This window comes from Heloderma suspectum, chromosome 6, assembly GCF_057233095.1.
Source record: "Heloderma suspectum isolate Gila_16-S chromosome 6, 16-S_ref, whole genome shotgun sequence".
NCBI classification, from domain to species: domain Eukaryota; kingdom Metazoa; phylum Chordata; class Lepidosauria; order Squamata; family Helodermatidae; genus Heloderma; species Heloderma suspectum.
Genome location: NC_139463.1, coordinates 121305726 through 121331883, shown reverse-complemented (window position 1 = coordinate 121331883; position 26158 = coordinate 121305726). Strand labels below are relative to the sequence as shown.

Sequence of the window (26158 nt, the reverse complement as noted above, 5' to 3'; positions counted from 1 at the left end):
CAGCTGAACAGGCGACTTAGGGAACATCAGAGTAAGGGGTGCAGAAGCTTTAGAACCAACGTTCCGATGAAGTCAGGAATGAAATACTCTTGCAGAGTTTTTGCAAGAAAAACATCCTGCTGGGTTTGATAGTCTGATTTCAAGAGGGCAGCCCAGTCAGTCAAACTGATCCAGGGCCAAAGGGCACATACTCAAAATTGTTATTGAGAGGAATGAAATGCTTTATAGGTACACCGTGGGTGGGAGCAAGCACAGGCAAGCTCACTGAGTGTGAGGATGAAGTGTCTCCACCCCATGACCAAGAGTCAAGGGAAAGGGAAGCCCACTCCTGAGTTCAGCGGCATCCATCCAGGCTCAGCAAGAGGGCAAGGTGGCTTGGCCAGTCGACCCTCCCCCTGTTCCTTGTGCTTGTAGTGGTGTGGGGGCTGGGCAGAAGTCCTGGGGATGTGCTAGGAGGAAAGGTCTCATGACCCGGAGGGAGGACACTCATTTCCAGAAGGCAAGGTTGCAGAACAGGAGAAGCTGTGAGAGACAGGGTGCTTTGTGGATGAGACCTTCAGGGCTGTGATAGCAGCATTCCAATCTCACCATAACAGTTCTTCTGCATTTGTGAATAATGAGGGCTTCAGGGAAGGAGGGTGTTGCTCTGAGAAAGGGATCCATTTTTCTGAGGACAGACAGACATCTTATGTCCTGGGGAATATGTTTCTACAGGCAGGGTGGGGGTGGTCAAGGCAGTGGAAGGTTTAGCCAGTAGAGAAGCAAGATGAGGAAATGTTATGAGGAGATCCTGGAAGCCAAATGGAGGTTGCAAGCTAGCTCAGTGTCTGTTTCAGGTAAATTAGTTGAAAGCACTCTTAAAGAAAGAAAAAATGTCACACTGAAAGACAATTCCTGATGAGGAAGAATCAATATGGCTTTTAAAAAGGTAACGTGTCTCTCACAAAAATTACAGAGACCTTTGGCAGTAATCCCCCTGCATCTTGGAGAGAATTAACCCTCTTGGTGAGGGTTAGCCTCCTTTTCCCTGGTTTTCCTCAGCATTTTTGCAGAGCCATGTTAGTCCACCGTGGCTGCTGCAGTGAGTCCTTGCATCGGGCAGGGCCCCATCAACTTATATCATCCTGACAGTGGTTTGTATATTCTCGTTATCCTAGTGACATCAGTGGGAACCCTCCACAATCAGAGTCCATGGGAGTGCAAGCCTTGTCTCTTCATTGAAGCTGAAGCTGTGAGGAAGCAAATGCTTGGACGTATGGTATGCCTCTTGCCCTGGATTCTATTTCAGGATTAAGATGGAACATCTGCCTTTGCATTTCCTAAGAGCTCCATGAGATTGCATTGAATACTATGTCTACAGATGAGAACACAGTGGACTGAGCTGTTCCTGTCAAAAACAGTAACTCTTGACCAATATGTGTTGTTCTGGGACCACTTCTCTCAGTTTAATGTTTAGTGGAAAACACATGCCTCTGCAAAGCCATATCATATAAACGAAAGCCCTCAACAAAAACTTTCACTGCTTCAACAGGAGAACACCTCTGAATGCAAGGTAAGCAGCAAATGATCATTTTCGGATGTCAATATCAACAAATTTGAAGATGTCAATGTGAACGTCTCTGAATGTATGATTAGTAGCAAATCATCTTTTTTCTGATGTGAATATGAAAATGGTTTGTGGTTACATTGATCCGGAGTGGGTCATGCTAGGTAAACCCATTTTGAGTCATGACTGGTGAGTGTGGCCCCTATTCTACTGGGTTGCCCTGTCCCCAGGAATTATTCACAAAATGTGTATTCTAAAGTATATTGCAGGGCCCAGCTTCCATTTCCCTTCTCTTGGCCTTTGCACTGATCAGTTCTTGACTGCCTGCTTCATCCATCACTCCTGCCTTTGCCTTACAGATTCTTCTTCCCCTCTTCCATTATCTCAGACCTGTCTGCCCTTCTCTCTGTCGGTCCCATCTGCATACCGCTCTTCCTCATGTCCCTGACTTGAGTCACTTCTTTGGGTTGTCATATCTTCCCATATCTTCACATGCTTCCCAAAGTCCAGGACTGCCATGCCATTGTATGCCCAAGCAGAGGCTATGCACATTATTGCCTGTCCCTGGGGGTCAAAACACATTCTTTCCCAGTCAATCCATAGCCATCTCTGCCTCTTGCCATGTCCCAAACCACTCTGGACTGTCAAGGAAGCCTCCTGACAATCAAGGGTGAATTGAGAAAGCCAGATTTCTTCCCTGCCTCCTACATGCGCATTAAAGCAGAGCTCATTTTTGATGCTCTCTTTAACGTGAATATTCAGGTGAGCCTGATGAGGATAGTCAGAGACTCAGACCGACACCATCTCTGATCGCAGCTGGAATTGATCCAGCCATGCTAGTCAGTGCAGAGACATGGGGTTCATCCTATTTCCCCCAGGCATGTGCTGGCCCTCAGTCTTGTGCTCCTCTGGGAAGCTGAAAAACAAGGGTGCCTTTCTCGTGGGCAAGAGAATGGAGTAGTGTTCTACATGCTGCCGGGGAAAAAGCCTCCTTCTGCTACATTGAGCTGCTCAGCAAGCAAGTTCTGCAATTGGAGAACTGGATGAAGAATCTCTTTCCCTCCCACTGTGTAAAGCTGGTTCTTCTCCCAGCTGCACGTGCATCAGATTGCTACTTTACATAGGGGATCCCCCGATGGAGTCTGTGCATGGCAAATCAGAGAAGCTAAAATGTGTCCTGCTTTCTGGCCAAGTGCCTGCAAAGCAAGTGGCCAACAAATAAAAACCTCCTTGAGAGGGTACCTCTTATTCAGGGCGGGTGAGCTGTGAATGGATGCCAAAGCCTCCTCATTTGGGACCATCCAAAGCATTTTCTTTTGAGATTCGCTGATGGAGCATGTGAATGGCAAATATGTTCCACTTTGTGGTCAAAGTGCCTGCTCAGCGAGTTGCTGCCAAAGAACACCCTCCTGAAGAGGTACTTCAGGGCAGGTGGGCTGTGAAGGAAAGCCAAGCCCATATTCTCTCTCTTGCCCAGGGACTAGCCAATGCCTCATCAGATTGGCAGTGCTGGTCTGCAGCCTCCTTTCCTCTCCGCCCGACTTCCATTGGTGCTGGCAGTGGCTGGGCAGGGCAGGGCTTGTCTGAAGAGAGCTCAAGGGGATGCCTGCCAGCTCTCTTTCACCTTCACTCCGAAAGGTATTTCTCTAAGTAGCAGTAGGCAGGTGGAGCCCACTAGGACCACTTGCTCGGATTTCCAGATTTGCTCCTGGTAACCTTTAGCTTTTCCATTCAATCCAAAAACTTGAGGTGGGGAGGGGGTTCTCCAGCGGACTCAGCTGCTTTCGACCACCTTTGCCAACCTGTGATTCTTCTCTACCATCATTTCCCTTGTTTCTAACCTCCCTCTCTCTTTGGCTTTCACTCCTGTTCCCGCATTTGGCCAACACCTCTCCCCTCCGATCTGCACTCCTTCCTTGGTGGACTCCTTCTGTCTCCCCGCTCCCCCATTCCCTTCAGTCCACTCCTGCACCACTCAAACTGCTCTGGCTGGCATTAAATGAGTAAGTCTGGCTAGAGAATCCTTGATGGGCTTCTTCTCTCTCCTACCCGCAAGCTACTTTGGGTGAGTTCTTTCTTAGGACTCAGCTCCCCCCCAAATAAAGTCACAGGGCAATGTCCAATGCTCTAATTCTGCCAATGCAACTGTTTCCCTCAGTGGAACCATGAACAGAGTATTTTCTGCACCCAACAGTGTCTTACACATGGCAAAATTCTGGTGTGGAGGGATGGGAATCTTTGTAGCCCTCTGTACATTCTACGAGCTCCACCTTCCTTTTTCCTCCACCCCTCTTCCCTACATAAGCATTGCCCCCACTTCAGGTTGGTGTGATTCCTCCTGGGCAACGTGAGTGCTCATTCCAGTGCTCCGGAGGGTGCTGGGAGGGTGGCTACTGGCCACCTTTCAGGAATTGCCGGCCAGCATTGGCCTCTCCAACCCCTGCAGGGCAGGTGGACCTTGTTCCAGCTCTCCTTCACCAATGCCCTCAGCAGCTCTGTTTGGCTTTTGCTTTCGGGAAGTGGCTGTGGACTTGCACGTGTGCCTGTGGTTCCTGCCATGTGGGGTGTGAGCCTCTTACTCCTGCTGATCCTCCAGTGCCTGTCCTCCAGGCCAGCTGGACTCATGTTCCTGTGTGCCACCAAACAGCTACAACAGCAGCGGCTTCTCCAGCACAAAGATCAAGAAGCCATGTCTGCCAATGTGGCTGGCGACGGGAAGTGGGTGTTGGCTGGGGACCATCTGCCCTGTTAATTATCTGCTAATATGCTTGACCGTCGATGGTGGGTTCAGCCCAACCGTCCCTGTGCACCAGCAGAGGTTACTTCACAAGATAAGACAGTGCAAGCTCCACTGCAGGACAGGTGAGGGTTGCTGCACATGCTCAAATGAGGCTGCTGGTGTGGGAATGAGATTTGTAAAATGGTCAAAGCAAGTGCCGACATCTCTTGAAAGTCACTGGTGGGATTTATGTGTACATTGCAGTAACACTGGATTTGAAATCCTGTGTTTGATGCTTGGCCCCATTGTTGTCTTGGCTATTGTTATGTCCTTGCCTTGTGTTTTTGCTTTGAATTGAGTATGCCAGCTTCATACGGTATCTGTTTTAATATCTCCATGGACAGCAGGGCATGTAGGCTTAGCAAGTGATATGATTTGTTTTCATCGTTTAATGGACATTTACATATTGGATCTGCGAAAATGCATGGGGTGGAGTGTCTTGGATTTGTGTCGGAAGAATGGCACAATTTAAGACAAGTACATAGGGATTAAATAATTCCCAAAGGCAAGTGAGGGCCCTCTGTTGAGCATATCCTCAGAAAGCAATTCACACCATCGAGCACAGAGGGGGAATATACCCACAGGCCACAGTAGAGATCCACGAAGAAATCAAGTGTGTCTGCCATAATAATATGAAGTACAGTACAAACAACCATCTTCAATGATATCGTTCGAGTCTGAAATTGAGTCTTGTCTCTCCAGATCACTGCCAGAGGAACACAATGTCCATGTTCTGCTTGTGTTTGCTCCTTGCCAGTTTCTGCGCTTGTGCCCACTGTCGCCTTGGTCACCAGGAGGGCAGTGGACCCCAGCCTCCCACTGAAGGCCACAGCAGTTTGCCCTCTCTGAAGATCACCCCTGCCAATGCTGTCTTTGCCTTTAGATTTTGCCATGAGGTTGCTTGAGAGGCTGCTGGGGAGAATCTCTTTTTCTCTCCTCTGAGCATTGCCACTGCCTTAGCCATGCTCTCGCTGGGGGCTAGGTCTACCACAGAGAATCAGATTTTGTCAGTACTTGGCTTGAACCAGACAGAGAATAGTGCACAGGAAACACATGACAGTTTCCATGATCTTCTCCTCAAGGTAAACCATCCTCAGGCCGAAATCGAGCTGCGCCTAGGCAACGCCCTGTTCACAGATGACAAACTGAAACTACTCAAGAAGTTTGTGGATGACATCACACATTATTATCAGGCCGAGATTTTTCCTACTGACTTCAACAGTTCTGAAGCAGCGGAGGAGCAGATCAATAGCTACATACACAAGAAAACCCATGGCAACGTAGTCGATGTTATTCAGGGTCTCGATTGAGAGGCTGCCATGGTTCTTGTAAACTGTATGTTCTTGAACGGTAAGTCAGAAGAACTTTGCACTTCTAAATACAGTCTTGTGTTGCTTTTCGTATTGCTCTTTGCCAGCATTTAGATGGCCAGGGTTTAACCCGTAGTCCCTGACACATTCCTCTCTGGAGTTGTCCTCTGAGCATTGTAAGCTTGTGGAGGGTGTGAAACTACCTGAATTTTCTTACAAAATGTTTTAATTTCATTTGGAGACTTGCTGATAGACCCAGCTTTGCCTGGGATGTAAAATTGTCATTGGCACTATTTGTTAGAAACACATTAAGGTGGGTTTACGCTTCTCGGAAAGGCTCCATAAGAAAGGGGGAAAGGAAAATTGAGGGGATGTTCTGTTTCTTTTTTTAATTTCTCATAAAGAAGACACAACATAATTTTTGCTTATTGTTAGAAACTAATTCTGGAAGCTCTAACTGTACGTGGGAAGAACATGGAGATTCCCGAGCAGCATAATGGGCAACATGATGGCGACAGCGCCAACCACTATGGACCTAAAGTTAAATATTAGGCAAGTAGAAGTTCATTGTAAGGCTTGTTTATAAACAACATTTGTTGTTTTTCCAGTTGGAGCAAAGACATACAACTGAGTCGGGGAACCCCGTTTTTTTGGAGTCATGTTGAATCCACCAGACTTGATTTAAAAAGCACAGCAATTATAATGAGCAGACAGAATAAAAAAAAAACACTACTAAAAATGCAAGAGACTGAATCTGTAAGCACTACTACAATATAATCCACACAGAGTCTCATGCCACTATTAAAATGTTCAACAGATGCTCTAATAACACTTTAGCCCTATTCATAAGAGACTAACAGACATGGTTGCCCCATCTCCTTCTATAGAACAATTTGGAAATGTCTGGAATGCTACCCACCTTCACCCTCACCTCTCAGGTGTGACTACTTGTGTGCAGGGCCATCTTTAATGTTAATGGGACTCGGGGCAAGCCTCTGTTTGTGGACCCCTAATGGCACAACCCTTACTGCATCATACGCAGCTGAGATTGTTTTTAGAGTCCAGCACAGTGTTTGGTTTGACATGAAGCCTTATCACAACACTGCATTAACACTATAAATGGTTTCAGGCTTATGGCACATTGTCCACACAGAGGGGTTTTTTAATGCTTTGTAAGCTTTAAAGTTCTCCAAAACCTTGAAATATGTCACCAAAACCTAATCCTCTTCAAGCCCCATTCTCTCTCACACCCAGTGAGCCACCAATGGACACCGCCTACAGCAATGTACAACTGGAATTCACATCACCCTACTGTACCCCCAAACAAACCCTGCTCCATGTCCCATGTTTCAACAAAACTTCTCCCTACTTCAATGTGCTGTGTAAACATCTGCTTGACCATGAAATATGACCATGCCATGTACTACAATGTGATGCATCAGCCTACCAACTACCAGATAACTTGCAAATCCTTTACGTCAAACCCCAGCTACACACTCAGCTCAGTAACCTGAAAAAGGGTCACCTCTGCCACCTTATACATTGAACTCTGCCACTTAGGGCTTCATTCATGACAGAGGGAATTGCAAACTTAAAGCCAAAGAAGCTGCCTTGGGAAAAATCCTCAGTTCAGCCACACGTAAAACTCCGCTATTTTACCCTTCATCTTGCAGTTCCCTTCTCAATTCCCCGCAGTTCACTCTTTCATGAATAAAGCCCTAGGTCTCCACTCCACTGTCTCATGCCAGCCCCTCACACAGGCGAGCACACGCCGCACCACATTTCACGTTAGTGCTAATCACACACCACCACCAGATACATCTGGCACTGAAAGGGGTAAAGAGATTTAACACGAACGTCTTGCTCGCTGGGTATTGCAGGAAGAGGGGAGAGAAACTCAATGGTCTGCGCAGTCAGAAAAGAAACCCTGAGTAATGGGAGGGAACAAATGGCAGCCAGCCAATCCAAGGTGGAGGAAGTCAGAGTGAATGGCAGAGAGACCAAGAGAATGAAAGATGGCCAGTAGGATGACTCATAGCTGAAATCAGAGACCTGGCCTGTGCCATGATTGAGAGGGGGCACTTGTTAGTAAGGGAAAGCAGAAAGACAGTAAGAATGCAACCCAGTGACTCCTGTCGTACTCTCTGGCAAGTGAGAAAGTGAAGTAAAAGCGGAAGCCACTGTAGGGCCCAAACGGCAGGCTCAGGGGCCCCCCACAGTGCGATTACACCCATTATCCCAGAACCACTCAAATCTGGGGAACTGAGAAGGGCAAGAGATGGTGACCAGGCTACCAACACTGTTGTTTCTATTCTGACTAGGAAGGGTCGACTCTTTTTCTTGCATTGAAATCTTTTAAATCTCAGGTTCATTCATCCTGTTTAGGAAGACATTTGCAAATGTGGTTAAGATCTTACTTACAAAGGAATCCAACAAAATTCTCCTCCAGGGCACAGAGCTTATCAAATAATCCCCACCCCCTGGAGGAACCCATGGAGACCCCACACTTGAACAGAAGGAAAATAACCAGAATGTGACAAAACTAAAATACTGGGCAAATTAAAGACAGATGAAAGAAAATGCCTAAGAATTCATAGCTGATAAACTAAAACTAATGAAAAAAATTCCCTGATCCTATGCTCCAAATCTTATAAAATAGCATGTTAATGGAACAAAAAACAAAAAATGTCAGGGCAAAATTAGATTTTAAACTATCCCTTTTCTCTGATACAACTAATTTAATTGGCCTTATTAAACGTAAAGCATACTGTTCGTAATGCCATTAAGACAGTGGTGATTCTTATTCAAGATGTTTATCTCCTTGTTGTATCTGCTGGCAAGCTGTCTAGTTTGTTCCAACTTTTATCGAGCCAACAAGGTATGCTTCCATAAATGTCTTGCATTTATTTATTTTGTGTTTATTTATTTCATGTATATACCGCCCAATAGCCAAAGCTCTCTGGGTAGTTCTCACACACACACACAATTTAAACAAATACTGAGGGAGAACTCATGTGAACTGCAATACTGAAACCACAAGTGAAAAGGTGTCTTTGCTGGTCTACCATCCACATCGACTATAGAGGGCATGAGCTGAAACATTGGAAGACTTAGTTCCTTCCTTAGAATGAACAATTAGATTTTAGATTAATCGTCCTGGAATACATTTTATTAGATTGTTCCAAGGCAAAATCTTGACAATCTTAGGAGGAGATGCACAATTGTCCTCCAAAAACAAATCACTAGTGAATAATTTGAACTACTACTATGCCCAAACAGCAATAGCTGGGCTCCTGCTCTGTCTCATTTTGGCCTATATGCCATTTAATTGGTGTTGTGTTTCTTTTGGGAGCAGGGGCTTGGTGTGTGTGTTGAGCCACCTCTAAAGACTATCAGTATTTTTCTGGTAGTTTTTTTTTTCTTTTTCTTTTCTGGTAATTAGGTGTCTTCAGAGAGGAACAGGCTACAGATACTCAGTTAGAGACATGCAGGGATATCAGACAGCAGTGAGCTCAGAAGAAGTTGGAGCTTTGCTTGCCCCATACATCGGTGTACTGTAACCATGAGCATCCTCTGCTGCGCCAGATAGGAGTCCGGCATCTGGTGGGCCAGTTCAATGACTGGGGACCAGACTCCAGTTTCCTGATGACACCATAGCACCTACTTCAGAAGTTGGGGGGGGGGACTCAGGACGAGATTTCTGGGATATACAGGGGCTGCAGAGGAAAGGATGGGAAGCTCCCATTGCCTGAGCAGAAGTCTGTTCATGCAATGCTGGATTTAGACTAACCTGGCTAATTTGGGCTTTCACAATATTATACTGAACTTGAGAAAAAATTAGATACTTTGTGGGTATTTTCAATACTTTAGATTATAATGTCATGTACTAATTGTAGGTCATTGAATTCAATGTTTGTATTCATGCTTTTCTCTTTCTTTTTGTATCTCTTTTGTTGTTGTTGCAAGTTACATTTAAATTCGAGGAAAAAACGGAGGTTGTTGTTGTTGATATTATCATTATCATTATCCTTATTATTATTTTCCTTACTCTACCACATTTACAAGTGTGAAAATCATATTCAAATCTGGAAATGTCTGTTTGTGTGCAAAGTCTTTTCATCACTGGCATGATCACAGCATTTGGCACTCTACAATAAGATGTGTTTCCTTGGACTTTTCGCAGCTTCCTGGCGAGAGCCATTCAATCCTCTGTTAACGGAGGAAGATGACTTCTTTGTGGATGAGCAAACAACAGTGAAAGTTCCTATGATGCACAGAGATGGCATGTTGAAGCACTACTACGACAGGGATCTGTCCTGCCAGGTGGTGCAGCTCCCTTACCAGGGTGACCCGTCAGCACTGTTCATTCTGCCCGACCCAGGGAAACTGGAGCAGGTGGAAGATGCTCTGGGGCAGGAAGTGTTGCTGCTGTGGCTGAATTCCTTGAGACCACAGTAAGCCAGTGTGCTGTAGTGGATAGGGTGTATAATCTGGACTGGGCATGACCTGATTCCAGTCCCTACTTCTGGGTGACACCGAACCACTCCCCATCTCTCAGCCCAGCATACTTCGGAGTGCTTATGGTGCAGGACTAAATCAGAGGAACAGGGAACTGCCTGTTCAGCCTTGCTGTCCACGGAGGAAAGACCGTAGGAGTGGAGTTGGTCAGTGGGTGGGATGTGTAGGCACCAGTATGCCTGCAGAAAGCTCTTTGGGCTCATGAGAACCACTGGCGGTGTTCTTTCTACCAGAAGGAGAAGCTCAAGCCTCATCTCACAGAGGCTTTCTTGTGGTGTTTGGTGGCAGTCAAAGATCTGCCACATCCAAAGCCGACTTCCCTTCTCAGGACAAACCCACCATGGCGCTTCTTCCCTCTTTCTGCAGAGGTACTTTTTCCCTTCCTATGGATGCGATCGGGGGGGGGGACCTTTTAAAAATCAAGACCTGCTGGGGCTGTAGAGGGACCTCCCCAGCACTGCCCACCCTGGCAGAGTGACCAGCAGGGCTGTGGAAGCATCAGTTTGCCCTGCACTTCACTCCCTGCCAACCATCACTAAGGCCTGCTATCTGCTGTGCCGATGTTTGCATTTCAACCTGTGCCTACGGAAGAATACATGCACCTCTTTTCTGAGCAGAATCAGAGTTCCCTTTACCTGCCAGATGGCTGTGAGTGGTGAGCGGGGGGGGGGGGTCGATGCTGCAGAGAGACAGGGTCTGTGCAGAAACAGTGATTCTCAAAGCTGCCTACAGGTGTTTGAGAGCCCATTGAATTCCCCACCTGCTCAGACCCCCGAGCCAGCCCTAGTATTCTGTGCTGGGCTCCAGGGTGGCAACTTCCGCACCCAACCATCCAAGTCGTCTACCCCATCTATACTGTGTGTCTTCTATGTATTGTGCATTTTCTCAGAGACTCACTTTCCTTCGGGTCTTCTTTCAACAGGAGAATGGAGCTCTCACTTCCAAGGTTTTCGATATCCAGTAGCTATGTCCTGAATGGGATATTAAGAAGACTGGGGATTACAGATGTATTCACAGACCTTGCAGACCTATCCGGAATTACTGGAGCACGCAACCTGAAGGTTTCCATGGTAGGACTCTTCAAACTGTTCATACTGGAAGCACTGAATCAAATAATCGGCACTGTCTTTCAGGTGACTGTTAGGTTCCAGTTACACTGCAGTCTCAACCTAAAAAAGAAGAAGATGGGGACTAGAGTCCTTGCATCTGACTCTGACGTCTGCTTCACACATAGAATCATAGAATAGTAGGGTTGGAAGGGGCCGACAAGACCATCGAATCCAACCCCCTGCTTAGGATGGATGAAAGTCCCTTACCTGGTCCCACAGCTTGCTTCGCGGTGGGGGGGAGGCGCTTCGGTTCTCCCCCCAAAGTTCTTGGTGGGGGAGAGATGCCCCACCCCTCCTGGCCAAAATTCAGGCCGGGGGGGAGGCACCCCATCCTTCGCCGCCGAAATTCAGGCCGGGGAGGAGCGCCCCGTGTCCCCGGCCGCGAAATAAAAAAGTAAATAATAAAAAAACACGTGATAGGTTACGTAACGATTTACGTAGCCTATCATGGCTAGATTTTCAAAGTCAGCCATGATAGGCTACGTAAATCTTTACATAGCCTATCACGGGTGACTTTGGGAAAAAAAAAAAAGTGCATCCGCAAATGGTGGCGCCCATGGGCGCCGCCATTTGCATTCCTTGTTTGGGCAGGGGTAGTCTACGTAAAGATTTACGTAGACTACGGCAAAAATAAGAGCAACGCAAATAGCGGAGATTCGTGGAGAAATTTACTGCCATCTCTACCCCTGCTTAATGCAGGACTCCAAGGCAGAGCTTCCCCAACAGATGGCTGTCCAGCCTCATCTTGAATGCCTCCAGTGGCAGTGTGGGAAAGCCCACTACCTCCCTAGGGAATTTATTCCATTGTCATATTGCTCAAACAGTCAGGAAATTTCTGGTGATGTTCAGCTGGAATCTGGCTTCCTGTAACTTGAGCCCATGATTCTGTGTCCTGCATTCTGGGATTATTGAGAACAGATCCTGGCCTTCCTCTCTGTGACAACATTTCAAGTACTTGAAGAGCACTATCATATCTCCCCTCAGTCTTCTCTTTGCAAGGATAAACATGCCTTCACTCTGTCAGTTCTTTCAGCCTCTCTTCACAGGGCTTTGTTTCAAGTCCCCTAATTGTTTTCGTTACCCTCCTCTGAACCTCTCCAGTTTGTCTGCATCCTTCTTAAAGTGTGATTCCCAGAACTGGACACAGTAATCCAGATGAGGTCTAACCAGTGCTGAGTAGAGGGGAACTAGTACTTCCTGGGATTTGGAAGCTATGCGTCTATTAATGCAGCCCCAAATAGCATTGGCCTTTTTTGCAGCCACATCACATTGTGGCTACATCATTTGCATCCCTGCCTTTTGCCATGATAGGCTATGTAAATATTTACGTAGTCTATCACAGCCTAATGCAGGGACGCAAATGGCGGCTGCTACGACAGCTGCCATTTGCGGCCGCAGCAGCCCGGCTGTGGCCGGAAGTCCGGCTGGGACCACCCCTTCCCAGTGGCTCTGTGGCCTTGCCACAGAGCGGAGCCAGCAGGGGAGGATTCTGGGGGGGGGGACAGACGAATCCCCTCCCCCCCCCCAGCAGACCCAGGCAGCAGACTGGTATGTGGGATTCGTACATCCCTATCCTCTCCCCAATTTGAGAAGATCCCATTGATAAGCACTATTTCAGTCCAATTCTGTAGCCATCTGTGGATCCACTTGATAATTGTTTCATCTAGCCCACTTTGAGCTATGCTCATCAGGATGTCATGGGGTACATGTGAACAAAAGAACATAAGATGGGAACTACAATCCTTGCATTTGACTCTGATGTCTGCTTCACACATGAAGTTATCCCCCTGAAATAAAAAAAAATGTACACATCACCTTCCAAGTGGATATAACCACATGAATTCCAAATGGGCATAATGCACATTTATGCATCTTGACGTGTGTGGAAAGTTGCTCATGTTTTCTTCTAACCAGAAGTTGCATACAAAAATGTCATGTGTAAGGTAGCCATTACGGAAGGTCATAGCAACATAAGCAGAGCCATGGAGATGAGCTGTGTCCTCAACCTTCCAAAGGGACATTAGGCACTATCTACAACTTAATACACAATATTGTCATTTCGCACACTTATCAACCCCCCCCTTTCCTTCCATCTACTATTGAGCATGTTGCATGATCGAAGGTCACTTGCGCAGCAGCCCTTTGAGAAGATCTCTCTGGAGGTAGTGCCATCCAGCCCTAGTCCTCCATCACCTCTCCATGATTCGCAAAGTAACTCCTCCTTCTCCCAGGGGCCCTGCCAGGGACACCTACGGAACACCTACAGCTCTGCTCACAAGGCTGTGCCGACTCTGTGATAGGACAGGCTCAGTGCCTCACCCCGGTCCTGCGATCTTTCGATTGCAATGGCCACCTACTCCAGCAGGCAACAAACATTGTTCAAGATTGTGCAAATGGAGACATGTGTTTCTGAGTCAGAGCAGCAGTATTGCCACCTTCCGCTATATGCATTGCCCTTATTTTCGCCGTAGTCTACGTAAACGTTTACGTAGACTAGACGTGCCAAAATAAGGCATGCAAATGGCGGCGGCCCATGGGCGCCGCCATTTGCGTACACGCTTTTTTTTTTTCAAAGTCACCCGTGATAGGCTACGTGACGATTTACGTAGCCTATCACAGCTGACATTGGAAATCTAGCCGTGATAGGCTACGTAAATCGTTACGTAGGCTATCACGGGTGTTTTTTTTTTTTTTTACTTTCCTTTTTTATTTTGCAATGGTGGCGGTGGCAGCTGGTCAGAAGACCGGCCCCTGCCCCCGCCTCCGCCTCAACGTCGCCGAAACGCCGCCGGGACCTGCCGCCAAGAGGCACATTCTCATGAGGTAAGTCCCATCCCGAGCGGGGGGCGGGGGGCCGGCGGAGAATTTCCCAACCAATTTCAGGGGGCCAAATGTGTCGGCACTCGGCCTCCCGAAGATTCATGGAGAAATTCTCTGCCATCCCTACCAAGGACCTGATTTGGGACCAATGCTGCTTTTTCACTTGTTGGTGAATGACCTGGGCTGAAGCATGGCATGAACACTCAAGTGGAAAGGTTGCTGATTACTCCAAACTATATAGGGTGCTTAGAACAAAGTGCAATGGTGTCGTGCTCGAAAAAGGCCTCTCAGATCTCTCTCAACGCATGGTCATTAAATGGCCAATGCAGTTCAACACAAGAAAGTCTAAAGTGATTCCATTGGGGCAACACAGCCTAACTTCACATGTACACTGATGGGGTCTGACCTGTCTATGACTGACCCAGAGGCATGTTAGCACTGTGGTAGATAGCTCAATGAATTAGGGATGTAAGAGAATTTCGCCACGAATCTCGGGGAGGCCAAATGCCAGCTCAACGTAGACTAAGAGGGCAAAAATAAAGGGAACGCAAATAGCGTAGATGCTACGCTATTTGCGTTCCCGTTATTTTCACCCTCTTAGTCTACGTAAATGTTTACATAGACTAAGACGTGCCAAGATAAGGAACGCAAATGGCGGTGCCCATGGGCACCGCTATTTGCGTACGCGTGTTTTTTTTCTCTTTTAAATCACCCGTGATAGGCTATGTAAAGCTGCCGCCATTTGCGGCCCTGCTAGCCAGCGGCCGGAAGTCTGGCCGCTGGCGGAGCCGGCCGGGGGCTCTGCAGAATCCCTGTGGAGTGGAGCTGGTCAGCCAGAATTTCGGGGGGGAGGGACGGAGCACCTCCCCCTTGGCCGGGATTTCGGGGGGAGGGACGGAGCGCCTCCACCCACCACGAATGTCACCCTTCAAAAAGGTAAGTAAATTTCGGACATCCCTATCATAGAATTCAAGGTGCCATGTATGGGAATATGAGATGTTCTCCCATCTGGGCACTGAACACAACCAATTCACTAAGCACTGCGGTGCTTTCCATGGCTTCATATCTCATCCTGGTTCAGAGAGTCATATTAAAAGATCATGGCAGTTTGAGATAGCAACATAGCAAAGTCTCCTAAGACACAACACGGATTCTTCAGCCTTGAAGGACCAGAACTGGACCATTTAACAGGATCATGGCTACTGTCTGTGGGGTGCAGTCAATTGGTTTTATTATTACTAGAAGGTACCAATAGCCATGAGTCAATTTGAAATCTCTGAAAAGGATAGTAAGCCCATTGGTGACTTCTCATCTGAGCTGGTAGTAGGGGTGGACGAAAGTTACTTACCTGTCGTTGAAGCTTGTTCGCGGTGGGGGGAGGCGCTTCGCTGCTCCCCCCGCGAAGTTCAGGCCGGGGGGGAGGCTTCCCACCTCGCCCGGCCGTGAACTTGAACGTTTTTTTTAAAAAAAAAAATAAACGCCCCCGTGATAGGCTACGTGACGATTAATGTAGCCTATCACGGCTAGATCTGCAAAGTCAGCCGTGATAGGCTACATTAATCGTCACGTAGCCTATCATGGGTGACTTAAAAAAAAAAAAAAAGTGCGTACGCTAATGGCGGCCCCCATAGGGAGCCGCCATTCGCGTTCCTTATTTGGTCCCTGTAGTCTACGTACATCTTTACGTAGACTACGGCGAAAATAAGGGCAACGCAAATAGCATTGCCCTTACTTTCGCTGTAGTCTACGTAAATCTTTATGTAGACTACAGCGACCAAATAAGGAATGGGAATGGCGGCTCCCTATGGGGGCCGCCATTATCCGTACATGCTTTTTTTTTTTTTTAAGTCACCCATGATAGGATACGTGATGATTTACGTAGCCTATCATGGCTGACTTTGCAAATCTAGCCGTGATAGGCTACGTTAATCGTCACGTAGCCTATCACGAGGGCGTTTTTTTTTTCCTATTATTGGAATGGTGGCGGCGGCAGCCGGTCAAAAGACCGGCTGCCGCTCCCACCCCACATGAACACCCGCCGAACCGCCGGCCGGACCTGCCGCCAGGAGGGACATTCGGCAAAGGTAAGTCCCGTCCCGGGGGGGGGGTGCGGGGTGCGGGGTGTGTGTGGAGGATTTCTCCCCGAAACTTGTTCAGGGGGCCGAACACATTGGCGCTCGGCCCCCCGAAGTTTCGATGAGAAATTCTTCGCCATCCCTAGCTGGGGGCTCAAACATCTTTGAATCATTTTTGAGGCACAAAGGGCAGTTAGCCACTGCTCTCTGGTCTTGCACCAACCTGTTGTTCAGTCGTTAAGTTGTGTCCGACTCTTCGTGACCCCATGGAACATAGTACGCCAGGCCTTCCTGTCTTCTGCTCTCTCCCGGAGTGTGCTCAAATTCATATTCATGACATCGGTGATGCTATATAGCCATCTCATCCCCTGCCGTCCCCTTCTCTTTTTGCCTTCAGTCTTTCCCAGCATCAGGGTCTTTTCCAGGGAGTATTTTCTTCGGATTAGGTGGCCAAAATATTTGAGCTTCAGCTTCAGTATCTGTCCTTCCAATGAGCACTCAGGGTTGATTTCCTTTAGGATTGACTGATCTGATCTCCTTGCAGTCTATGGGACTCGTAAGAGTCTTCTCCAGCACCACAGTTCGAAAGCATCAATTCTTCGGTGCTCAGCCTTCTTTATCGTCCAGCTCTCACAGCCATACGTTACTACTGGGAAAACCATAGCTTTGATTATATGAATCTTTGTCGGCAAGGTGATGTCTCTGCTTCTTACTATGCTGTCTAAGTTTGCCATAGCTTTCCTCCCAAGAAGCAAGCGTCTTTTAATTTCATGGCTGCAGTCACCGTCTGCGGTGATCTTGGAGCCCAAGAAAGTAAAATCTGTCACTGCTTCCATGTCTTCCCCTTCTATATGCCAGGAAGTGATGGGGCCAGATGCCATGATCTTCGTTTTTTTAATGTTGAGTTTCAAACCAGCTTTTGCACTCTCCACTTTCGCCCTCAACAAGAGGCTCTTTAGATCCTCTTCGCTTTCTGCCATTAGGGTAGTATTGTCTGTGTATCTGAGGTTGTTGATAATTCTCCCGGCAATCTTAATTTGTGATTCTTCCAACCCGGCGTTTCTCATGATGTACTCTGCATATAAGTTAAATAAGCAGGGCGACAATATGCATCCTTGTTGTACTCCTTTCCCAATTTTGAACCAATCGGTTGTTCCATGTCTGGTTCTTACTTGTGATCCACACAATCAAAGGCTTTAGCATAGTCAATGAAGCAGAAATAGACATTTTTCTGGAATTCTCTTGCTTTCTCCATGATCCAGTGAATGTTGGTGATTTGATCTCTAGCTCCTCTGCCTCTTCGAAACCCAGCTTGTACTTCTGGTAGTTCTCGGTTCACATGCTGCTGAAGCCTAGCTTGTAGGATTTTGAGCATAACCTTGCTGGCATGTGAAATGAGCGCAATTTTATGATAGTTTGAACACTCTTTGGCATTGCCCTTCTTTGTAACTGGAATGTAAACTGACCTTTTCTAGTCTTGTGGCCACTGTTGAATGTTCCAAATGTGTTGGCATATTGAGTGCAGCACTTTAACAGCATCATCTTTTAGGATTTTAAATAGCTCAGCTGGAATACTGTCATCTCCTCTAGCTTTGTTGTTACTAATGCTTCCTAAGGCCCACTTGACTTCACTCTCTAGGATGTCCGGCTCAAGTTCAGTGACTGCACTATCATGGCTATCAGGGACATTCAGATCTTTCCTGTATAGTCCTTCTGTGTATTCTTTCCACCTCTTCTTAATCTCATCTGCTTCTGTTAGGTCCCCTGCCTTCTTTGTCCTTTTTCATGCCCATCTTGGCACAAAACATTCCTTGAGATCTCCGATTTTCTTGAAGAGATCTCTAGTCTTTCCCATTTGATTGTTTTCCTCGATTTCTTTGCATTGTTCATTTAAGAAGGCCTTCTTGTCTCTCCTTGCTATTCTCTGGAAATCTGCATTCAGTTGGATATATATTTCCCTTTCTCCTTTGCTTTTCACTTCCCTTCTTTCCTCAGCTACTTGTAAAGCCTCATCAGACAGCCACTTGGCTTTCTTGCATTTCTTTTTCTTTGGGATGGATTTCGTTGCTGCCTCCTGAACAATGTTTCGGACCTCCGTCCATAGTTCCTCAGGCACTCTGTCTATCAGGTCTAATCCCTGAAATCTATTCCTCACCTCCACTGTATATTCATCAGGGATATGATTTAGGTCATACCTGAATGGTTTAGTGGTTTTCCCTACGTTCTTCAATTTAAGCTGAAATTTTGCAAGAAGCAGCTCATGATCTGAGCCACAGTCAGCTCCAGGTCTTATTTTTACTGCCTGTATAGAGCTTCTCCATCTTTGGCTGCAAAGGACATAATCAATCTGATTTTGATATTGACCATCTGGTGATGTCCACGTGTAGAGTCGCCTCTTGTGCTGTTGGAAAAGAGTGTTTGCTATGATCAGTGTGTTCTCTTGGCAAAACTCTATTAGCCTTTGTCCTGCTTCATTTTGTACACCAAGGCCATGCTTGCCTGTTATCCCGGTGATTTCTTGACTTCCTACTTTAGCATTCCAATCCCCTATGTTGAAGAGGACATCTTTTTTTGGTGTTAGTTCTAGAAGGTGTTGTAGGTCTTCATAGAACCCATCAACCTCAGCTTCTTCTGCCTCAGGGGTTGGGGCATAGACTTGAATTACTGTGGTGTTGAATGGTTTGCCTTGGATTCATACTGAGATCATTCTATCATTTCTGAGATTGTACCCCAGTACAGCTTTTCCCACCCTTTTTTTGACTATGAGTACTACTCCATTTCTTCAAAGGGATTCTTGCCCACAGAAGTAGATATAATGGTCACCTGAATTAAATTCGCCCATGCTTGTCCATTTTAGTTTGCTGATTCCCAAGATGTCGATGTTCAATCTTGCCATCTCATGTTTGACCACCTCCAGCTTACCTTGATTCATTGATTTTACATTCCATGTTCCTAAATAATATTGTTCTTTACAGCATCGGATTTTCTTTTCACCACCAGACACATCCACAGCTGAGTGTCCTTTCAGCTTTGGCCCAGCCACTTCACTCTTTGTGGTGCTACTTGGAAATTCCCTCTGCTCTTCCCCAGTTGTATACTGGATACCTTTTGGCGTGAGGGGCTCATCTTCTGGCATCATCTCTTTTAGCCTTGTGATACATTCCATGGGGTTTTCTTGGAAAGAATACTGGAGTGGGTTGCCATTTCCTTCTCCAGTGGACCACATTTTGTCAGAACTCTCCACCATGACCTGTCCATCTTGGGTGGCCCTGCACGGCATAGCTTATGGCTTCACTGAGTTACGCAAGCCCCTTCGCCACAACAAGGCAGTGATCCAACCTGAAGGAGCTGCTATCTGCCTCGGGCACACCCAAAATCGGAGTGTTAAAGGGAGATGAGCCCTTTATTAGCCAACCATAATTTTTTGAACTTCTCAATGAGCAGCTTCAAGCCTGCACGGGTAGCTTTCTTCAGAGGATACTGCCTCACGCACACAGGGCTCTTTCCCTTCTTTAAGAAGATTTTAACTGTTGTAATGCATTTGCTCGGCCAGGATTCTGTCTGCCCACACACATATGACATAGATCAACATTTCCTAAAATCTCAGTCCCTTTGGCCTTTCACACAATCTTGATTGCTTGAAGGGCCATCTGATAATTTGAGCCCTGCTTTACTGGCAGCTCTTCTACAATCTGATTATCATGGAAGAAGTTTTTAGCTTGCAGTTTTGTTAACAAGTCCCGCCCCAAGAGGGCAACTGGGCATGCAGATCAAACTACAAAGGCATGTTCCAGTACGTTATTTCCAATCTTCGTGAGGAGGGGCTTATACACGGGCAAGTTAATTTTTTTTCCCTTTAATTCCTTTTACAGTTACATGCTTTCCACTTTATCTCACCGGGGGAGGGGGGCTTCACAGGGTCATAGAAAATGTGGCTCCAGTATCTCCTAGGGCCTCATAGTCCCTGCCACCAACCCTTACTTTTACTTTGGGATTCTCCTGAGCATTTGTTTGTAGGGTAGTGGCCCTTCAGCTAGACTCCTCTCCCCCAGAGGACCCTGCCTTCATTTGGCAGCCTTCAGGGTGAGTCTCTTTTCTCTTCTCTTTCAGCTCTGGACAATCTTTCTTTCAGTGCCTCTTCTCTCGGCAATATGCATATTTATCGAGCCCCAGACAGCCCTTTCCTTTTCCCTTTCCTTTCCTTTCCCCTCCCCACCCCCGGTCTCTTCTGTGCTCTCAAGCTGCAGTTCATATTTCCGCCCATGGTGGCTGCCAGCATTGTCTTTTCCTTTTTTCAGGAATGGCACTCTTTTCATGTGCTCTCGCGTGCAACGTAGCTAATTCTTTTGGCTTCATCAAGGCATCTAAACATTTCATGATCTGGGGTCTGATAAGGCTAAAGCAGGTGGTGATATTAAGGCTTACTTCAATTTAAGAAAAGCCTTTTTAATTTTAATTGTCCACTTCTAGTGGGTAATATTTCTGTTAAAGCTTCATACGGGGGCTTCACCCCTTTTTATGACTACTATAGCCCCCCTCTTGTAACAGGCACACTTATCTTTTGGCTTGCCTGTTCTGCAGGTCATGTTGCAAACTCTGTACCATGCACCTGCTTTAACTCTTCATTTGTCTTCTCTGCAAGTTAGCCTGTTTGCCATTGCCTTGACAGAAACTCACTTGCTTAGACCTTCTTACTAATTTCAATGACACACATTTGGGATAAGCTCTCTTTCTTGTTTAAGCCTTTTCGTCTGCTACTTTCTTCTGCCTTCTTTTATACCTTTTTCATATCATTAAAATCTAACGCTATGACTGGAAAACGTGTTTTGCATGGTAAGGCATGGTGGAGCAGATCTAACAATTATACTGCTCCTCTGTCTGCATGGTCAGGGCCCATCAAAATCAAGGGAAGGTCATTCTCATACATGCAAAGTGTCCCAAGCCACCATTTTGGCATTGGCAACTCCACACTGCATGAGTTTGGGCAGACTGTCAGGTTTGCCTCTGAGCAAATGGAGCATCAGAGCAGTTCAGATTTTGAGAAAGAGCTGGAACATGTGGGGTAGGAACTTTCTCAGGCTTCAGAAACACAGCTGGGCTTAGAGGTATCATGGGAGAGTGGGGGGGATCTTTCCCTCTCACCCCTTAAGTTAAGAGAATTTGCTGCCCCCCTTTTTCAAGGGAAACAAACTTTCATAGTTTCTCTTTGAACTTTTTGAAGGCTGTTAACTTTGTTGTCTGTGAATGTCTAGCAATTTGCATCTGTATGCTTCATTAGGGTAAATGAAATCAAAGCCTTGGAAATCATAGAATCATAGAATAGTAGGGTTGGAAGGGGCTTACAAGGCCATCGAGTCCAACCCCCTACCTCCCTAGGGTATTGGTTCCATTGTCATATTGCTCTAACAGTCAGGAAGTTTTTCCGGATGTTCAGCCAGAATTCAGCTTCCTCTAACTTGAGCCTGTTATTCTGTGTCCTGCACTCAGGGATGATCAAGATGACATCCTGGCCTTCCTCTCTGTGACAACCTTTCAAGTACTTGAAGAGCGCTATCCGATCTCCGCTCAGTCTTCTTTTCTCAAGGCTACATATGCCCAGTTCTTTCAGTCAAATGCAGCTTTTCTATCTGAGTGTTGAAATCACAAATCAAACTGTACACTGAGCTGATCACAAACAAACACACAATCTACAACAACTGGAGTTTAAGGCTATGACAAGCCTCACAGTACTTTTTACAGCAAGTCTTTAATGTCCAAAGTTCCAGTCCATGTGCAGAGTGCCTTTCAAAAGTCTGAACAATGATAGATCTAAACAAAGAAGGCTTTGGGCCATAAAGACGGGATGTTTTTAACAAAAGCTCTCTGTCTCTTCATCAGTTCAAATGGGGAAGGTGTAACCTTACACCTCTTCTAGATTCCTCCACAGATAAGAACAGAGCAGTGCTGCTCAGCTTTCCAGCTGTGATGCTTTTCTTGTTTTTTGCAATGCTCACTCTTTTGTCAGGTCCTCACAGACACCTTCCAGCCTCTCTGCTTGCTAAGGCTAAACCAGCGGCAGTGAGGGGGGTTAGGTAAGTCCCCCTTGGCTCTGCTCTGAGCAGGCTGACAGAGATGAGCTTACACAGACCCTGATATTTTAAGAACTTGCTCTGTCTTTGTTTCTGGATTTTGCCACAGTCTTTACGACTTCAAACAAATATCTTTCTTCAGAACTTGCACCTTTTTCAACTGCTTTTGCTTCTTCTAACAAACTTGGATAGGGTGGCAGACAAGCTGTCTCTGGAGGGCCCCCTCCCTCCCCCAACAACCTCTCCTTCCAACCTAACAGACCGAATAAGATGGGGGGGGAGCTCAGGGCACCTTGGGCAGGGTCTCCCAATCTTCAAGCTCCTTCCATGGGGCTTGAATCGGGGATAACAGGGGTTTGGGCTTTACCTCGGAGCATACCATCATGATTTTACAATATTGAACTTCATATTCAACCTTTTCTCGCCTTCAGTGGATTATCCAAATGCCGTTAACTTCACTTTCCCTGAGGCAAATCTATCTCACTACTTGATTCAGACAGCACCTGGGGACTCTTGCCCCTGCGGTCCTTTGCCAGTAACACATTTACACATTTACACTTCTGTAACTAAGGGGAATTCTTTCTGCACCAATTCAACCAACACTCAATATAGGGGAATTGATCCCATTGCCCATTATTCACCACATTTTTATATACAGCATTTACAAGATTCACATCAAAGGATCCTATGTCTGGCCAGCTAATTCCAAATGCTGGCCAGTCCAGGTGGCAAAAGAAGGTCAATTTATGCTTGGCCATCTTAATTCTAACATCTCTTTTGAACTTCCTAGAGCTTTTGAGCATGCATTCCATTGGGATTGCAGAGTTTTCTTAACGGGAGCTACCCAACCCCATTGTGCCTACCTGTATTCAAAGCCATACACGGAGCCTGAAAAACCTCAGATGCTCCGAAGGCAACTCAAACAGAAAGACACAAGGGTAATCAAAAACTTACTCTGCCCAGCACCCTGGCGCCATCCCTTCAGACCTGTTCAGCCTGGTTGACTCAATCAATGGAGTCCACGCCTTTAACCTCCCGGGTGTCCCAACCCCCGTACTCTGGTGCCATGGCACAGCTCAAAGGCGGTCCGGCGCGCCCCACGGGCACCTTCGCCGGTCTTGTTTTTCACCCCCGGGGTGGTCCAAGGGGACTCCTGACCGCTGGCCACATTGTTGAACAAATTGCTACTGTCGCCCCCTGGAGGCTAGTCCAAGTTGCCCCAAAGAGGAGAGTCAACTTCAGGTTGGGTCCAACTCAATTTTATTGTTTGCAAACAGTTCGACAAAGGAGGTCATGCTAAAAAGCGGAGTCGACCCTGGGCAACTCCCGCGCTACAGTTTTATCATCTCAGCTTGCATTCCTTAGCTAGCATGTCACTTTGACTGGTTGCTAGAAGTTTGCCTGGCTACCTAATCTTAGGGTTACTGCTCACTCATTCCAGGCATGCGCAGCTCTCACAATACTACATGCTGCTTAAGACACACACAATGGCTTTTAGGTTACAGTTTTACTACAGTGTCACTAGCCTATCATGATTCTTTCTTATGCGTTTTCAGGCTATTCACAAAGCTTATTTGAATGTCCATGAAAATGGAACCGAAGCTGCCGGTACCACCGTTGTTAAATTGGTTCCCAGGTCCATTCTCCTCCAAATTACATTTAACAGGCCATTCCTCCTGCTTGGCGTTGAAAGAAGTAACACAAGAATCTTCATGGGAAAAGTCATAAACCCTGTTGGTCCCTAATCACACAACTCATGTTCATTTTGATAAGCACACATTTATTGCCACCTCAGTGCTGCCTAAATAAACAGCACATGTACAATATGCTTCGTGTCAGTGAATTTATTGAGACAATGTTATATATTTCTGAAAGAATTATATGCTGTTGGGATGGGAGGCTGCAGAACTATTTTTTTCCATCCAGTACAAAATTCCTAATCAAATTTATACATAATTCTAGTCATCTACATACATGTTGATTTCAACAAGAAAATATGTTTTAGTAGATGGGGCTTTTTTAGACCAAATATGACAAGAGGAAGAAGAAGAAGAAGAAGAAGAAGAAGAAGAAGAAGAAGAAGAAGAAGAAAAAGAAGAAGAAGAAGAAGACACAAAACAAATCCCATGCATTCTAAGAAAAAAATGCTTGCTGTGACTCAGAGGTTCATCAAAAGTGAAGTGCCATGACCACAGCTCAAATGTCATAGGCATAGCTCTTATATCTCCCCTAACAACATTAAACACAATAGAATGCATATGCTCATCATAAGGAGATGGAATGAAATGAGTGGTATACATGTATGCGAGTAGTATGGTCTCACTACACCAGGAGTGGGCAACCTGTGGCCTTCCAGGTATATAGGGTAACATGTCCCCTAGCCAGCAGCATAGCTGTCCTGCTATGGATGGATCATGCTCAGTGTTAAGTTAAACTAAAGGCGATCCAAAAGAAATTCAATAAACAGGCAATGATCAAAGGCACATTTTTACAAGGCAAAGGGGGGAGTTCCGAAAGAGAGATCTGAAGAGCAGGAAAGGTCGAAACACAAATGAGTAGTCAGATACAATACAAAATCTAAGAAGCAGAGTCAAGCAGGAGTCCAAGGTGAGTAGGGTAAAGGTTTGATCAGGGAGCAAGGTCACCCGTACAAAGCCCTGGAGGAGTTAAAAGACATGGTTTCCAGCAATGGCTAGATCGATTCTGCAGGCTTCAATTGTCAGAGCTTCCTGACTCCCACTCAGGGCTCAGCTATAGTTCATTATAAGACTTGCTCTGGAGGAGTCCCTCCCTACTGAGAAATCTTACTTTGCATTCAAGAATTTCTTCTTAAAGAAGCTCAAGTAGCATATGGAGGAGATAAGGCTCTCAGGGAGAGGGGGTCCCAAGCCTGTGCCTCATAGGTGGAAAACCCTTCCTTCTGCGGGGATGGACCCAGGGTCTCTCTTGAGGGCCCAGGCCCTCCCAGGTCCCCTGCCATGGGTTGCTCCTATGGCCAACTCTAGCAGCTATTGCAATGCTCAACAGGAGCATAACAATAGCCAACGGTGAGGGGCTACATCTGGAGTGGACTAAGGAAGTTTGGGATCTATTGGTACATTCCTGGGTCAATTGCAGGCATGTATGAAGCTGAATTGTTTAACGATGAGAATAATAAGGTGACTCCATGCCCTAAATTATACTCATGGAATGAACATATGGGGCAGGGGGGAGTGGTTATCAGGAGGGTATTTCTGTGTGCGGGGATTGGGATCACGAAACAGTTCTGGTGCACAAAACAAATTGCTGGGCTCAGAAGTCTTAGATTTAAGTGTAAGTTATGGACCTGACTCAGATCTGTGCATCTTAGTATTGTGTTAAAAACAAGGAGATCCTGCGAGCCTGAAGTGTTCCCACCTGCTCTACAATACCTGCACGTCACTATACAATCCCTTGGGGGATGCTGAAGGGAGTGCTATAAACCATCCAGTCAAAAACGTTTCTGGACATACATGCTTCTGTGTTCCCATATCACATGTGATATTATCTGAGTGGAGCAAGGTGTATTCCCCTGTGAATGACTTCTGCATTGATATAATTTATGCATTGCATAGAGCATGTCATGTCAAATCATGCTTGTGGGGATGAATAGGTGTGAGAAGCAGTGAGATCAGCATGATCCTGCTCTCTGCCAGCACGTTGGTTGTAACCAGGACCACTGGGTTCAAGGAGTAAAGTAGGAAGATCAAGAGATTGCGGAGACGCTGAAGGCATTATTCTCCTCTCTCCTCACTGTGGAAGATGTAGGGCAGCTCTCTGTTCCTGAACAGATTTTCGTGGAATGGCTCATCAATGGAGCTCAGAGAGAGCAGATACGGGAGGGTCTTGGGGGTCGGGAGGCGAGGAGACCGCGAATCCTGCTTTATAACCCTTCCTATCTGGTGTCTGGCCCCT

At 46.4% G+C, this 26158-nt stretch overlaps 1 protein-coding gene across 7 annotated transcripts; it reads left to right on the top strand.

The window, feature by feature from the left end:
• The first annotated feature begins 1518 nt into the window (after positions 1-1518).
• LOC146342929 (alpha-1-antiproteinase-like) lies at positions 1519-24260 on the top strand. Of its 7 annotated transcripts, none has more exons than XM_084806387.1 (6): positions 1519-1552; positions 5408-5675; positions 6071-6187; positions 9819-10089; positions 11076-11223; positions 23782-24260. In XM_084806387.1, the coding sequence occupies exons 4-6, from the start codon at positions 9902-9904 to the stop codon at positions 23968-23970; spliced, it is 525 nt and encodes a 174-aa protein (XP_084662513.1). In that variant the 5' UTR covers positions 1519-1552; positions 5408-5675; positions 6071-6187; positions 9819-9901; the 3' UTR covers positions 23971-24260. The 7 variants fall into 7 exon arrangements, with proteins under 7 accessions (XP_084662513.1, XP_084662515.1, XP_084662509.1 ...); XM_084806389.1 differs by having other exon boundaries at positions 5028-5675; XM_084806388.1 differs by lacking the exon at positions 1519-1552 and adding an exon at positions 4361-4408.
• Positions 24261-26158: the final 1898 nt, after the last annotated feature.

Coding starts and splice junctions, on each gene's coding strand:
- LOC146342929 (XM_084806383.1), top strand. CDS start 5,645: ATGGTTCTTGTAAACTGTATGTTCTTGAACG. Junction 5,676..9,818: donor AAACTGTATGTTCTTGAACG/GTAAGTCAGAAG, acceptor GACTTTTCGCAG/CTTCCTGGCGAGAGCCATTC. Junction 11,224..23,781: donor GCAACCTGAAGGTTTCCATG/GTAGGACTCTTC, acceptor ATGCGTTTTCAG/GCTATTCACAAAGCTTATTT.